We start from the raw sequence: 13,605 nt of genomic DNA on the forward strand, positions 1-13,605 counted from the left end.
TACATGTAGCCCCAGTCTGTGTGAGGAGCTTTGCAATAAATCTGTTCCCACTACACAGCCTTCTCTTTTGAAAAGCATGTGTTCAAGCTTCCCCAGTAGCTCACCAGTCCAGCAGTGGAAAGCAAAACCACAGCTTTTCCTCTCATACATCCAAGAGAGCAGGGTATCTGAACCAGGGCAGCAAGTGCACCAGTCATGGCTTTGATGGGCAGGATTTTTCTAGGATGTGTCCAAGAATGAGGCTGAGGAAAGAAATTGCAGGAAGAAACAAACACTGTTGCTGTTTTGCCTGCTGTGAAATAAGAAGGTGGCTAGTTTGCCTTTGCAGCAGTTAGCAGAACTGGTGGTTGGATGGAAATGTGACATTCAGTCCTTTGAATGCATAAAACCTGTGCATGTTTCTTTCCCACCCCTCAGAAGTTCTCCGTCTGCTATTTGTGCATTGCAGGCTTTCCTACTGAGTCAAAGGATGTAGATGCTAAGGGAGAGAGTGCACAAGTCTACCTCTGCCAGCAAGAGGGAACCTCGCAGAAATACAGCATCCTTCTCTGTCTGTCCTCTGCACCTCATACTTCGTAAATGTACATTGGTGTGATGTGTCTCACTGCTGGTTTCTGTACTTTGGTCTAGGGGTGAGACAGCATTACATAAGGCAGCCTGCCAGCGCCATCGTGCTGTCTGCCAGCTCCTGGTGGATGCGGGAGCCTCTCTGAGAAAGACAGACTCCAAGGTAACCCAGCCCCATCAACCAGTTATAAAATACTGCAGCCGAGCGAGACCGATCAGCATCCGTCCCTGCTGTGTGCATGATTGAGGCTTCCTCGTGTGTGCCAAGAGCAGCTGTTTTTAAACAAGCTATTTTTATTTAGAAAACTGTATTGATTTAAACAAGTACAAGAGACTTCAGTTCGGTCCCCAACGCGGGTCATCTTCACCACAGTGAGAGCCTGGCCTCAAACTATTCGGTGCGTTGGGTGTGAATGAGGCATCTCCATGGCACAGCAGCATCCTCCTCCTGTGTGGTCAAAAGAGAGGCCTGTGGGCAAGGACCACCTGGGGGAGCCTTGGTTTGTGATCGCATAGCGTCTGTGAGGCTTGATTATCGTGGCTGACTTGCTTTGTGAGGATGGCTAACCATTTTCTTTTGCCCTCGCTTGCCCCTACGCTCACTGATGTGACAATAACCACAACCCTCTCTTGGTGTACGCCTGGCTGCAAAAGAAGTCTGGGCAAAATTAAACCCTAGGCATATTCTGTCAATACAACAATCTGATCACTTGGGAACATGGTCCAGAAGCTGCCCCTCTGGCATTTCTGAACATAAGCATCCCATGGTCAGCAGCTGAGAGGTGGTTGGATCTCTGGGTTCCAGAGTCAGAAGCACCTTTGCTGCAGCAAGACAATTAAAAACAATTCCTACCATGTAATACTGTATGGGGTAGCCTATAAGGGGGAGAGAGATCATTGCTTTTTCAGATGAGAGTACTGTACATTGCAAAAGATAATTTCTTCAACAGCTGAAATCCAGACAAGTGGCTTCTGACTTGTTAATCTTTATCTGCCCAGAAATTCAAGGAGCAGGAGTGTTTTTGTGGACATACATTAATGTGTTTCCAATATTTTTTTCATAGTTTAGGATCAAGACTTGTGGTCCAATTTAACAGTACTCTTAAGGTAGCTCAGATAATGGAGTAGCAACTTGATGCACTGAAAAACGATTTGTACTTGAGATAGAATGAGACACATTGAACTCATCTCAAATGTTGGGCGTCTCTCTCTGCACATCCTTAGCAAAATGTGTAGTCTGTGAAGTGCACTTTTCAAGGGTTAGCTGTACGTCATATTAGTACTGTGCGTCATATTCATTCCCATAGGGATTGTAGCCCTAGAATGAAAAATCAGTTCCTTCCAGCATGTGAGCCCTTCTGTATGATGTATCAAATAGCATGTGCTTGCAGAACTGCATGATTTGTCCTAAACCACACACTTTGAAAATCTTCAGAATCTCATGACTCTGATAGAAAAACTTGACTTAACCCCAACTTGTACAACAAATAATAAATTCTCCAAATTTGCTTCTGTCCTTCCTGTAGTAATTTCCTGTAGTAATATCCTTCCTGTACTAATCCTGTAGGTCATGCTTTCATCTGTTCTTCTAAATATGATACCACAAGACTTTCTCTTCCTGTTTCTTTATTATAGGGTAAGACCCCTCGTGACAGGGCTCAGCAAGCTGGTGACCCAGATCTGGCCTCCTACCTGGAGAGTCGACAAAACTACCAAATGGTTTCCCACGAGGATCTGGAGACAGCAGTCTGATGTCTGAAAACGTCGAAGAGGATCCTTGGAAATCGCAAAGCTGTACCTGAGGCACTCGGGTATCGTGTGAGGAAGAAGCTGATGGAATCAACGTGTCTCTCACTCTCGTGGAAAATACCTGAGGACATGCCACCAGTTTCTAAGGGCTACTGAGTCTTGCCACGGAACGGTTAGGTTCCATAAGTTAGCCCATGATGGATGAGGCGGGACACTCAAAGGTCTGTGGAATCCATGGGCCACGGAAATTTACCTTTATTGCTTCCAGCAAGTAGCATGAACTTCTCCCATGTTCATCTGTACAATTTATTTAAAAAAAAAAAAAAAAAAAAGGAAAGGGAAAAGAGGGTGTGGGGGAACCAAACTATGGGGGACATTAAAAGACCCAACCAGGCCCTCCTCCATCCCTACAGTTTCCTGCATTCCTTTTATTCTCCCATTCCCTTCACTTCTCATCAGTTAAATAGTACCTGTTATCTCTGTGTTAAGTCTTCACAAATGGTCAGGCAGTAGCAAAAACTTTGAGGAGCTCTGGATGCCCTTAGGAAAAATCCAACAGTTTTACCAGCTGCATTCCCTCCCTTGCCGTCCTCCCGGAAGCTGCATCCTCAGTGCTCAATCACCGGGGAGTTTTCTCACTTTTGGAGAGGACTCTGCCTATTGCCTTGTTTCCCAGGGTGTGGGGCACAGTTAGATTTACAGCAGTAACAAAACCTAACCTCCTCATTGTTGCTGGGTATACAGTTATGGTATCCTCATGAGACAGTCATTTGTATGGCAAGGAGTTATATGGGATACACCACATTGTATGGCAGAGCAGAAAGTTACCAGTAAGGGGTTCTTACGCTACCATTGTGTGTATAATGACCGACCCAATTCTGCTCAGGTTTCAGGCCTGCCTAAAAGTTGATAGCTACTTTTTACTTTTGAAAAGATGGGTTTTACACTGGGGAGAGATCTGTGCAAGAGAGAGGGGCTTCTGATGGACTGACTGACGGACCCAGTCCCCTTTGCATTACGGCCAGAGGTAGGAAGGAGACCTCGAACATCAGCAGTCAGCCTAGGCTTGTCACTGTCAACAAACGAGCGATTGCATTGGGAATAGGAAAACCTTCTTTGGCTGAACCTGTAAACTACCCGATTCCCCAAGGGAACAAAGTTTCAGAGAGGCTATCCCACTGGAGATGGACAAGCAGCAGCTCTTTGCCTCGTTACCTGCTATAGGCTCGGAAACGTAAAGTTGCTTAGCTGCTGTAAAGGCCAGTCGTGTCTTCTGTACTCATCTGTTCTCTGTCTTACCTCAAAGATTATAACCACAAAAGAAGAGAAAGCAAACGCATTTACACACAGGCATACACAAAATGTTCACCTTCAGGTTTTCAATCACTACAGACAACTCAGCTGCCAGAAATAGCAGAGCTTCCACTTCCACTTTGTCTGACCAGTTCCCATGAAGATGCTCACACCCAACTTTTGGCATAATTCTTGCAATAGATTTTTGAACTTTGCTTTGTTGTTTGTTTTGAAAGATCCACCGGTGTTTGTTTTCACGCGCCTTGCTAGGTGTAGTTCTCTGGTAGATGGTGATCATCGGGATTACATGCAGTTTGGAAACCATGAAAATAACTCAGGTCATTATTCAGATAAGTTTTTCTTCTTTGGCAGAAGTTGTGGAAATGAAATTAATGCAATTCTTTTCTTTTTCTTTTTTTTTTTTTTTTTAAACAAGAGTAATTGTTGTGGCAGAGAGGGAGGAGCTGAAAAATATATTTTTTATTTTTTTCTGTTTTCAAAAGTTCATTTGATATGAGCAAAATATTTCTTTAGTATTTCTTCCTCTGGAAGGAAACTATATATATTTGTAATCTATAGATCAATGGCGACATGAAATGTATTTTGTCTTATTTTCTGTCTTTACCTTTCTTGTTTAAAAAATAAAATATGAAAGCCAAATTCCTTCCCTTGATAATCACCCAGGGGCTTGTGGCGAAGGTCAGTATGTGTATATATTAGAACAGAATTTGGCAAGTGTTAAAATAAAAAATCAGAGTATAATTTTGGTGTATGTGAAATTTCCCCAAGGAAGATCCTCACGCTGTGGTTTCCCGGTAGGCCTTGCATCATTTGCCAGCTGTGAGCAAAGACGTGGCGGTAATATTTCTATATATTTGATGAAAAATAAGAATTATATTAGTATCAGGTTTATCTTTTTGCTTTGTTTTACTGAAAGAAAAGCAAAGGAAGCTTCAATGACACCAGGGGCTGGGTTCCATCCTGTGCTGAGGCCAGAGCGGTGCCTGAGCAGAGGATGGTCAGTGAGCCCATTGCAGCTCCCTGGTCCTGTAGTCCCATGAAGCAGGTGGAGCAGTATAGGCTTGCTCTGATCACAGGTAGCTTCCAGAGGCCACGTGTGAATTACGATAAGGGAGCAGGGTCTGGTCCCTCTCTGTGCCCAGTGGTCCTCCCCTGGGTGAGATGTCCCTCGTGCCCGGGGGGCGGCTGCAGCAGGGGCTGGCTCTGCAGCAGCTTGGCAGGACAGGCAGATTTCCTGAGCTCCTTTGTGCTGTTTGGACTGCTCAAAGGAGCTTAGCGCACACGAGAGAGTCTGGCTTGCCTTTTTCCCGGGCAGCTGGAGTACGATGCTACGATCAGAGTGAGCCTGTTGTGCCTCTGGAAAGCTGCCCGCGCTGTGTGCTCAGTAGGAGGCAGTTACTGTGGGATGAAAACAAACCCCAGCGCTGGAGATAGGACAGGAGCTGGCTGTATGTCGTGCCTTTAATATTCAAGGCGTCCCAAAGCGCTGCACACATCATGCATTCGATACTGGCGATGTATTGTATTTGTAGATAACAGAGCGTGTATATTGCTTTCTGCAACGGCTCGCACACAGCCAGGAATATCAGAAGTTGGTTCACTGAGGGAAGGAGTTTTCGGGCCAGGACACTGCAGGATTATTTCTTACCCCTTTTCAAGTGCCATGGGATTCTGGATTTTGGACAGCCACCAGAAGCAGGCAGGATCTGCAGCAGTTAAAGGTGACACGTACGTATTGAATCTCTTGAGCACTTGGGGTCTAGCTTAGTACAGGATCATTGTGTCTGCATTGTGCAGGGCCCAAATTTTAGTGTGCAGTTGGGAACCCACTTAAATTACATGTAAAACATTTTGATTTACTAAAAGTGTCTGTTCTGTCGCTGTGTCTATTTATATGTGGATATTACTATATATATGTATATTTATAAATATCAGTATGCATATATATAGACTCAGACACACATATGCACACACTTTTAGAACTGTGCCATTTGAATGACAAAGCACCTAGGGATGCTTAGCTACTGGGGTTGCTGGACTGATGAAATGTCATTTTCTGTTTTAATTTGTTATTAAAGGGGACCCTTTTCAGTAGAACTGAGGAGCTCCTGAATCGTTCCATTGTACTGGTTTTACTATCTCATTTTGGAGTTAAATGGAGGGAAAGAAAATATTTATAATGTTGATAAAATAAACTTACTTTTGTTATTTAATAGCATCAGTTACTCTTATTATTTCATGTTTCAATGCTAGAGATATCTTTATGTGCTATCCAAGACATGACGATGTCATACATTTCTCACTAATTATAGCATCCCTCAATATTGTGAGGTGTGAGGATGAGTGAGTTATGTAAGACAGGAGTTCAAGGCAAATTTTGCCCATTACAAAACGGGCCTCAGACTCCAGTGGCTCTTTCACCATTTCACGTGATGGCTTGTCTGTGTTTTAGCACTTTCAGATGTCTGTAGATTATTTTACTGACACCTGTCACCCTTGCTTTTCCCTCGCAGCAGTAGAATTGTTCAGTCTCAACTCATGGTGCCGTAGCCTGGATTCGGACTACATGAGATGTCCCCTGCCACATGAGGACTGTCATATAGAAGCACCATAGACATAAAGAAAATAGAACAAAATTGATGTTTTGTTGCCATTGATCTTCCCAGTTGTATTTGCAGAGCTGGTGTTGTGGATGAATAGATGGGGCACATGGTTTTTCTGGTGGTGTGGCCATGGGAGGTTTGTTTGAGTAGTATGTAATGGCCTCTTTTGCTCATTTTTGTCTTTGTCTTTGCTGTGACAGTGACACTCACGGTAGTGAAAGTCATTAATACACAACCTCACCTAGAAGGTGGCTATTTTCCTTTCAGCCATCCCAGATGCCTCCTGTGGGGTGTGCTTATGTGTTGACCCTTCCAGTGTATCAAAAGCACGTTGAAATGATCTGACTCTGGGCAAAAGCTATGAAATGGGCAAGGTACATTGGTAGCCTTGAGCTTGCTGGGGGTTTAGTAGTAATCAAGAAATGTATGGGCATGCTGGGAATTTGGATGCCTTGAAAACACTACAAGGACAATTCTGTCCTTGCACTCCATGTACTCCAAGAAGGAAGCATCGTGCTGATCCATTTGAGGTCTGTCATTTTCTTTCCCCCACTTTTTGCTTCTTTTGCACCAGACTAACATCCATGGAGAAGTATTTTATAAGAATGGTGTTTAAGCGTGTTGAAAGAAACATTTCTATCTCCATTATACCTATTCTTTTCCATTCATCAGACATTATTTCCTCTTTATTTTCCTCACTGAATCTGAGCCAAAGCGATATTATTGGCTTCCTAATTAATCTAAAGCATCAAATGTGAGTATCTTCAGTCATTTCAGCAGTCCTGGAAACAGCTTATCATATACCTGTGCCTTTCTGGATACCTGTGAAGCTATAGGACACAGTATTACAGGGTTCACTGTAGTACTCATGTTTTCACTTTGCTTTCTGAACAACAACGTAGGCAACTATTTTTCTTAGTAATGGATAGCTACAGCTTTAAAATCCCATGAGCTGCCTGCCAAAATCTGTTGATTGCAACAACAACTCAATAATGTGCTAAAAGTGACTTGCTACCATATTGATGAAGACCGGAATTTTATGTGGAGTATGTGTCTCGAGGTTCAGTGCTTTAACTCCCTTTGGAAGTGCAGGATGCAGATCATGGCTGCACTGTGGCAATGCCTCAAGAGGAGTTACAACCCCGCCTGCACCCATCTCTTGGGGTGAACAGAATATATAGAGGGTCAGGATGTCTCAGCCTTTGCTGAGGAGTCACCGGTGCAGACTGACTGCAGCAGCTTGGCACTTGGCTTGGGCTGCCCAAAAGTAGGCCAAGTACTCGTGCATTTTCTCACGTCTAATTCTATTTAAAAGCTGGCTTGGGAGGGATGGACTACCCAGCAGTCAAAGCAGTGACCGTGGCTAAGTGTACTCCAAGTTGTGCCATGGCACCACGCTTCTCTGGACTGCCTACCTGAGACCCTCTGTAGGTACCAAAGCTCAGGGCCTCCCTTTCCTTCCCCAGCATGTTTCCAGCACCGCTGCCCATAGTAGTGCCCACAGAGAGTGGCAATCTCTCGTACCCTGTACCTGTGCACTGGAGCAATGGCCCCTGCCCTGGCCAAGTATGGTGCCGTTCCTGCAAAAGGGGAAAATTCCCTCCCTCAGGCCTTGATCACACCATAAATTCATTACATTTGACTTCAGTGATTAGGCAGGCTTAGAGCTGAATAACCTTACTGTGTTCAGCCATCAGAGTGCATCTTGACTCCTGCCTTATTTATAAGGTGCCACATTCCAGTCTCAGCTGCAGTTTCTTGTTTCTCAGACTGCTTTTTAAAAAAAAAAAAAAAAAAAAGAAAGAAGACAATCTATCCTATACAGTACACACATATCTAGTTACCCAGAGAGTGTGGAAGACAGGCAGCTCGTTTTAAAACCTCGTCATTCTGATGTAGCACGTGATGACTTCTAGAGCCTAAGCAGGAGGATGCCTTGCAACAAAAGCAATTGTTTCAACATAAACACATCTATAATTCACAAAATAATTTTATGCTTAGCCCTTTAAAAGCAGTCAGCTTATGCTCCTGGATCGCCTACATGGAGGAGATTATGTGAATCTAAGAAGGCAATGATTCTCTTGACACACACACATACGAGAAGGTGAATATCCGAGAAAGCAAAAGCCATACTTTCTTCAGAAATCTGTTTGTATTATTTTGCCCTTATCAACTAGAAACAGAACCCTGATTTGGGAATGCTCTTTCAGAGTTCACCGGTATGCTAACAGCTCCAGCATTCATATACAAAGTACGTAGAAGCTGTAGCATTTTGACATGCAAGAAATAAGCACTACTTCTTTTAGCAATATAGTACTACACATGTAATTGCTTCATCTAGAGCCAGCTTCCTTCTGCTGGCAAAGTGTAACACCTGGCTCTTCAATTAGTCCCTGTCTAGGAAGCTGCTTGATGTGTACCCTACCACTCAGCGAAGTGCGTGCAGTGGCAATCCAGTGCTGCGTTATGACAAGTGCTGCAGCAATTATCTACCTACTAATGCGCGAACGACAGTAGCAATTCATTTCTTAGTGTTACACTTTATTTTAATGAGAAAAATGGCCTTCTGGTTCCAACCGACTTAATGACCTTCAATTATCACTTTTTCCTCAGCTTGTGGCCAAGCAGAGGGAGAAGGCAGTCCCTGTTCCTACACGTATTCAGGAATCCAGGACCTGTCTAGGAACTGTAGGAACCAGTTAGGTTTGTAGGTATGGAGAAGAAGCTCAAGAAGCTCTTGAGCTTGATGCAGCAGATATGAGTGATTTCTACTTGGCTAAATTAGGCTCTAATAGATAGTCCCACTTTTCTCAGGCTTTTTTTCCTGTATGACATTCACACAAAAAATGAAAGACGGCAAAATTAGAAAAGCAAAGCTAAGCTGGCCCCTGGGAATGGGGGCCCTACAGAATGATTTCCATAAGCATTGCTATTTTCTGGTCAGGGAGTTGCAATGCTAACTACTATCACTGTAATGAGTATTTATGTACCACAATTAGATGTATCCACTTTTAATAAAGTGAGATGGGTGCATTTTTTTCTCCAAACTCACTGCTCCCGATATTTATGTCATCCATCGGCAGGGCGCATTCTGTTTCTGTTCCTGCCCCTGCAGGGATCGCCGCACAGGCTGGTGGGGCACACCTTTCTATTTGCAAATCTGGAGGCTTCGCGAAGTGAGACAAGTCGTGCACTGACACCTCTCCCTGCTCCTTAGCCATACTGGAGGTTTTCCTTCCAAATGGATGGAAACCATGCCTCATCAAAAGAAATGATTGCTATAGGCCACAAAGCAAATAGCTGTCTTCCCTCTCCTGTCCCCCGCTTCAGCCCTTTTCCCAGGACCAGGTTTTTTTTCTTTATCAGAATGGGAAAACTGTTGTTGATGTGCTTGTTTTAATAGGAGATGAGGGCAGTTGTGAGTTGTTTTCTCCTGTGGTCTTGCCGCTATTGTAATAGTGTCCTTATCTCCAAGGCATGTGGGAGCAGTACATTCATGTCAAAACGACGAAAAAAGTGAGCTTGCTGGCAGATAATGGCAGGAAGGAAATGGAACATAATTTTACTTAAATTTGATTTAAAATAATCTTGAATGCTCTTTGCTTTTCTTTCCCTTTTTTTGCTGTGTCCTTTTCAGACCTTCCTTACTGAAGTCTTTACTCTTCAATGACCTCTTTTTTTCCCTCGCTCATGCTACCTTCATTTTTGACTGGAAAGGTCAAAATCCTGCTCATGTGCTTGCCCCTGGGACACTTCTGCTTGACTAGAGTCACAGGCGATTGGATCTTCTCTGACCATGCCCAGCCATGGGTAGGGAATGTTGAAATTCTGCTGTACGAGGGGTGAATTGGACGTGCAGCACTAAAGGCACCTCTGAGAGTAGCTGTAATGTCTCAGGATTAAGCAGATGGGAAGCGTGATGGATTTGGGTATTTCACACCTGAGGGGTTGATTTCGACCTTTTCAGACTTAGTTTTAATATCAATAGGAAAAAAAAATTGGGTTTTTTTTGTCTGCTCTCATGTTTCTTCCCTTTGCAATTTTCCTGCTAAATAATCTTTGCCTGGGCAAATGTGACTGTGTTGCTCCGTGACGTGCTTGCGAGAAGTGGCAGCTGCTTCCAACTGGTGAGCGAGTGTGCTGGTCTCTCGTGCAAAACGGCTGGCCCTGCTACTGTGTGTTTTTCTGCTCAGTATGTATCTCGGAAAAATCACAGGGAGATGGCAGAGGCTTATCAGGTTTTTTTGTTCCGTTTACATGTCACTCCAGAGTGATTCTCCTCCATCTGCCTCCTTTGATCATACAACAGCTTTGGGAGAAAAGAAAATAAGAGGCTGAGCCTTCAAAGCACTGAGCAACTCTTGGGAGCTTTTTCTCACTCTAGCTTGCTGCTGCACCTCACAGATCTGGGCAAAGGGAAAGGGGGGGATGCCTTATGTGCAGGAAGATCCAACTATCACCCTACTGGCAAAAGTAATGTCTCTTTGGAGGCTACCAATTCCAGACACTCCTCCATGTGCCAGGCAGAGCGTGAAACACAGACGGATATCAGTAAGCCTGTAGGAGCTGCCTTCTTTTTTTAAGGGCTCTTCCAAGCTCTTTTTGTTTCTCTTCCTGGTGCTGGGGCAGGGGACAGTCCCAGGATGGGCGTTCCTGCCCGTTTCCTCTCAAAGCAACTGGCGCGGGACTGCCCTTTGTAATGGGTGCCATCTAGCTGCCCTCACACCATGGGTTGCATATGCTCTGTGTCCTGTAACTCTATTGGAACATGAAATAATCGAGGGTTAAAATCCCTTTCCAAATGGACTTGGGAGCTGCCAGCCTTGCCTGCTGGCCCATCAGGGTGCAGTGCACTGGGGAGGGGAACATGGAATATGAGTGCCAGTATTTCTCTGTAGAAATCTCTGCAAGGTGAAACGTGCTTTCACAGTGTGAAATGAAGGTTATTTTTCTTCTGCCCTTATTATTTTGTGCTGTAAACCCTGTGCCAGTCATTTTAGATGCAGCCGGCTTTTTGGAAGCAGGAGGCTTTTGGAAGATTTTGGGAAGTCTAGCCAATGATATAGCTGAGGACTCGTGTTCTGCGCCTCCCACACAAACCTTCTGGCAGTCCATGGAGGTTTCAGTGTCCTCTCTGAGTCAGTGAGCAGAACATTTTGCTACGAACTACAGGCCTGCCTTTGTGCCACTGTTATTGCTACTTTGCTTCTGCACAGCTTTCACAACAGCTATGGCTTTGCACTGGGAAAAACCCGGATGCATTGTGGGGAAACATGATTCTCCTATGGACACAAATACTCATCAGGCTGCAAGTGTGTTCTAATGAAAATGCAATGTACGTAAGGACTGAACCTGGTTTATGACACTGTCACTGCTAGCTCAGCGGGGATTTATTCTGAGCAAGAACTGACCTGTTGTTTTATTGCAAAACATAAAGGTTATGCAAAAAATGATCACCCTGTTTAATGATATACTTCTGTCTTATGATAGTTTACCAGTCTAATTGTGTGTTACATGGTTGTGTCACAGAATAGGGAAAGCATGTGCTGTGTGTTATAATTCATTAGCACATCTCTCTGGAGGTGCTGTGGTCGAAGGGATAGAGCAGAAGGTAGCAAATCAAGGTGTTGAGTTTTTATTCCTGCCGTGGTCATTGAGTTGGTTTTGGCAAGTCATTTAACCTTCCTGTGCCTCAGTTTCCTTGTCTGTAAAACGGGGATAATATCATCTCCCCATACACACACAGGTAAGGTGCTTTGTGTTGCGAGGCCAAAAACTGCTGTCTATTAACTATTTATTATTTTTTTGTCATGCCTTGTAATGTTGCTCCCATATAGTATCCTGCTTCTTTTGGAACCATTTTTTGAAGGGCAGTGGGAGTAGCCCTGTCCCTGTAGCTTTTTAGTTTAGCTGGCTTAAATTGCGGTAGTAAAGAGTGCTGGAGGCTGACAACTTTCTAATGAGCTAGTTTGCACTTCTCATGCTTGATTTCCATGTTTTGAGCTATCTTATATTAAAAATTCTAACTCAGGTGATATTTCCAGTCAATGAAAGCATTCAGGTGGTTGCCCTCCCTCCAGAGAATAATATTTTGCTGAATTTTAGAGCAGTTGTATTCCATCATATTGAGTTCATTGAGCAGAGAGTGTTTCATTCGGGAGAGCCCATCTCAGAAACACCTCTTTCCGTCACCTCTATCCTATCATTGCAGTGTCACAGTATCTTTTCCAACAGCCCAGAAATCACCACTTGAGTTTGTTGATGCAAAAGGTTTCTGGGGAACGAAGCCAAACATCTGAGGGAGCAGACTGGCCTTCACACTAGCATCCTCTCTGGCCACTTGGCAAATGAGAGCTGAAAATTGACAAAGAACGAGGACAACAGTTAGCGAAGAGTTAGGGAACTGGAGGTGTCTCCTGCAAAAAGGAACAAGACTAAGAAGGAGTCATTGTCACGTGGGATGGAAAGGCTGAGTTTCCATTGGGATACATAGTGGATACTCACTTGATGCTTCCTGGAGATGATGGAGGAAGGGTAAAGGACAGATCCTGATCTCCTCTGCACTGAATTCACTCCAGGTGAACCAAGGCGTGACAGAGGTCAAAATCTGGACCACTCCGTAATGTGTTTAGTCCCCTTAGTAGAGCAGTAAAGTCAAAGAACAAATGCTCATATTCAGCCAACATTTCATGGGCATCCAGAGTTCCAGTATTTGTACATATCCTATTATCTGAACCCACATCTGTTCCAGGAGTTGTAATAACATCACAAAGGGCTCTTTTATGCTGCCTGACCCCATGCATAATGCCCCGGGGCTGCGCATCATGAGGCTGCCAGCTGGCAAAAGGAATCCGAGGCATGCAGCAGCACCCATGAAATGAAGCTATATGTTTAACAGAGAATCAGGGTCCAGGTAATCAGCAGTGAAGGGGGATACGGGAAGGGGGAGGGGTTTTTTTGTAACAAAGTGAGAAAGTATTTTCTTCCCTGATTTTCTTGCATTTCCTATTTATACAAAGTATCTTGATCACTGTGTTGCTGAACAAGGAGATTTTAAACCGGGGGAAGGAGGAAATCTGTATACAGTGAAAGAGGTGGTTACTGTTCCTTTTTGGACACTTTTTCTGTATTGTGACTTGTGTGGAAATGTACAGAATAAAAGTGAAGAAGCGCATGCCTTGGCTGGGCTGAGTTTCCTTGTGTTATTCGCCAGTGGAGCTGGGTTGCTGCTTCTGGTAGAGCGATAAGACTGGTGTGACTCGAAAGCCGTGAAGAGTTAGGGGGAGTGGAGGAAAGGGATGCAAGGGTCAAAATTCTGCATGTGTGTGTGTGTGGTGGAGCAGGGAGTGGATGGGAAAGGAGTGTTAGGCCT

At 44.2% G+C, this 13,605-nt stretch overlaps 1 protein-coding gene across 3 annotated transcripts in view; it reads left to right on the plus strand.

Moving 5' to 3' along the window:
* DGKI (diacylglycerol kinase iota) overlaps positions 1 to 11,419 on the plus strand; it is a 153,360-nt gene extending 141,941 nt beyond the window's left edge. For 2 of the 3 annotated variants that reach the window (XM_075503567.1, XM_075503574.1), the window contains 2 exons: positions 631 to 730; positions 2,203 to 11,419. In XM_075503567.1, the coding sequence (XP_075359682.1) occupies positions 631 to 730; positions 2,203 to 2,319 (217 nt within the window). In that variant the 3' untranslated portion in view covers positions 2,320 to 11,419. The remainder of the gene's footprint in view (positions 1 to 630; positions 731 to 2,202) is intronic. The other variant, XM_075503559.1, reaches the window with a different exon arrangement.
* Positions 11,420 to 13,605: the final 2,186 nt, after the last annotated feature.

This window comes from Mycteria americana, chromosome 1 (genome assembly GCF_035582795.1).
Source record: "Mycteria americana isolate JAX WOST 10 ecotype Jacksonville Zoo and Gardens chromosome 1, USCA_MyAme_1.0, whole genome shotgun sequence".
Classification (NCBI taxonomy): Eukaryota; Metazoa; Chordata; class Aves; order Ciconiiformes; family Ciconiidae; genus Mycteria; species Mycteria americana.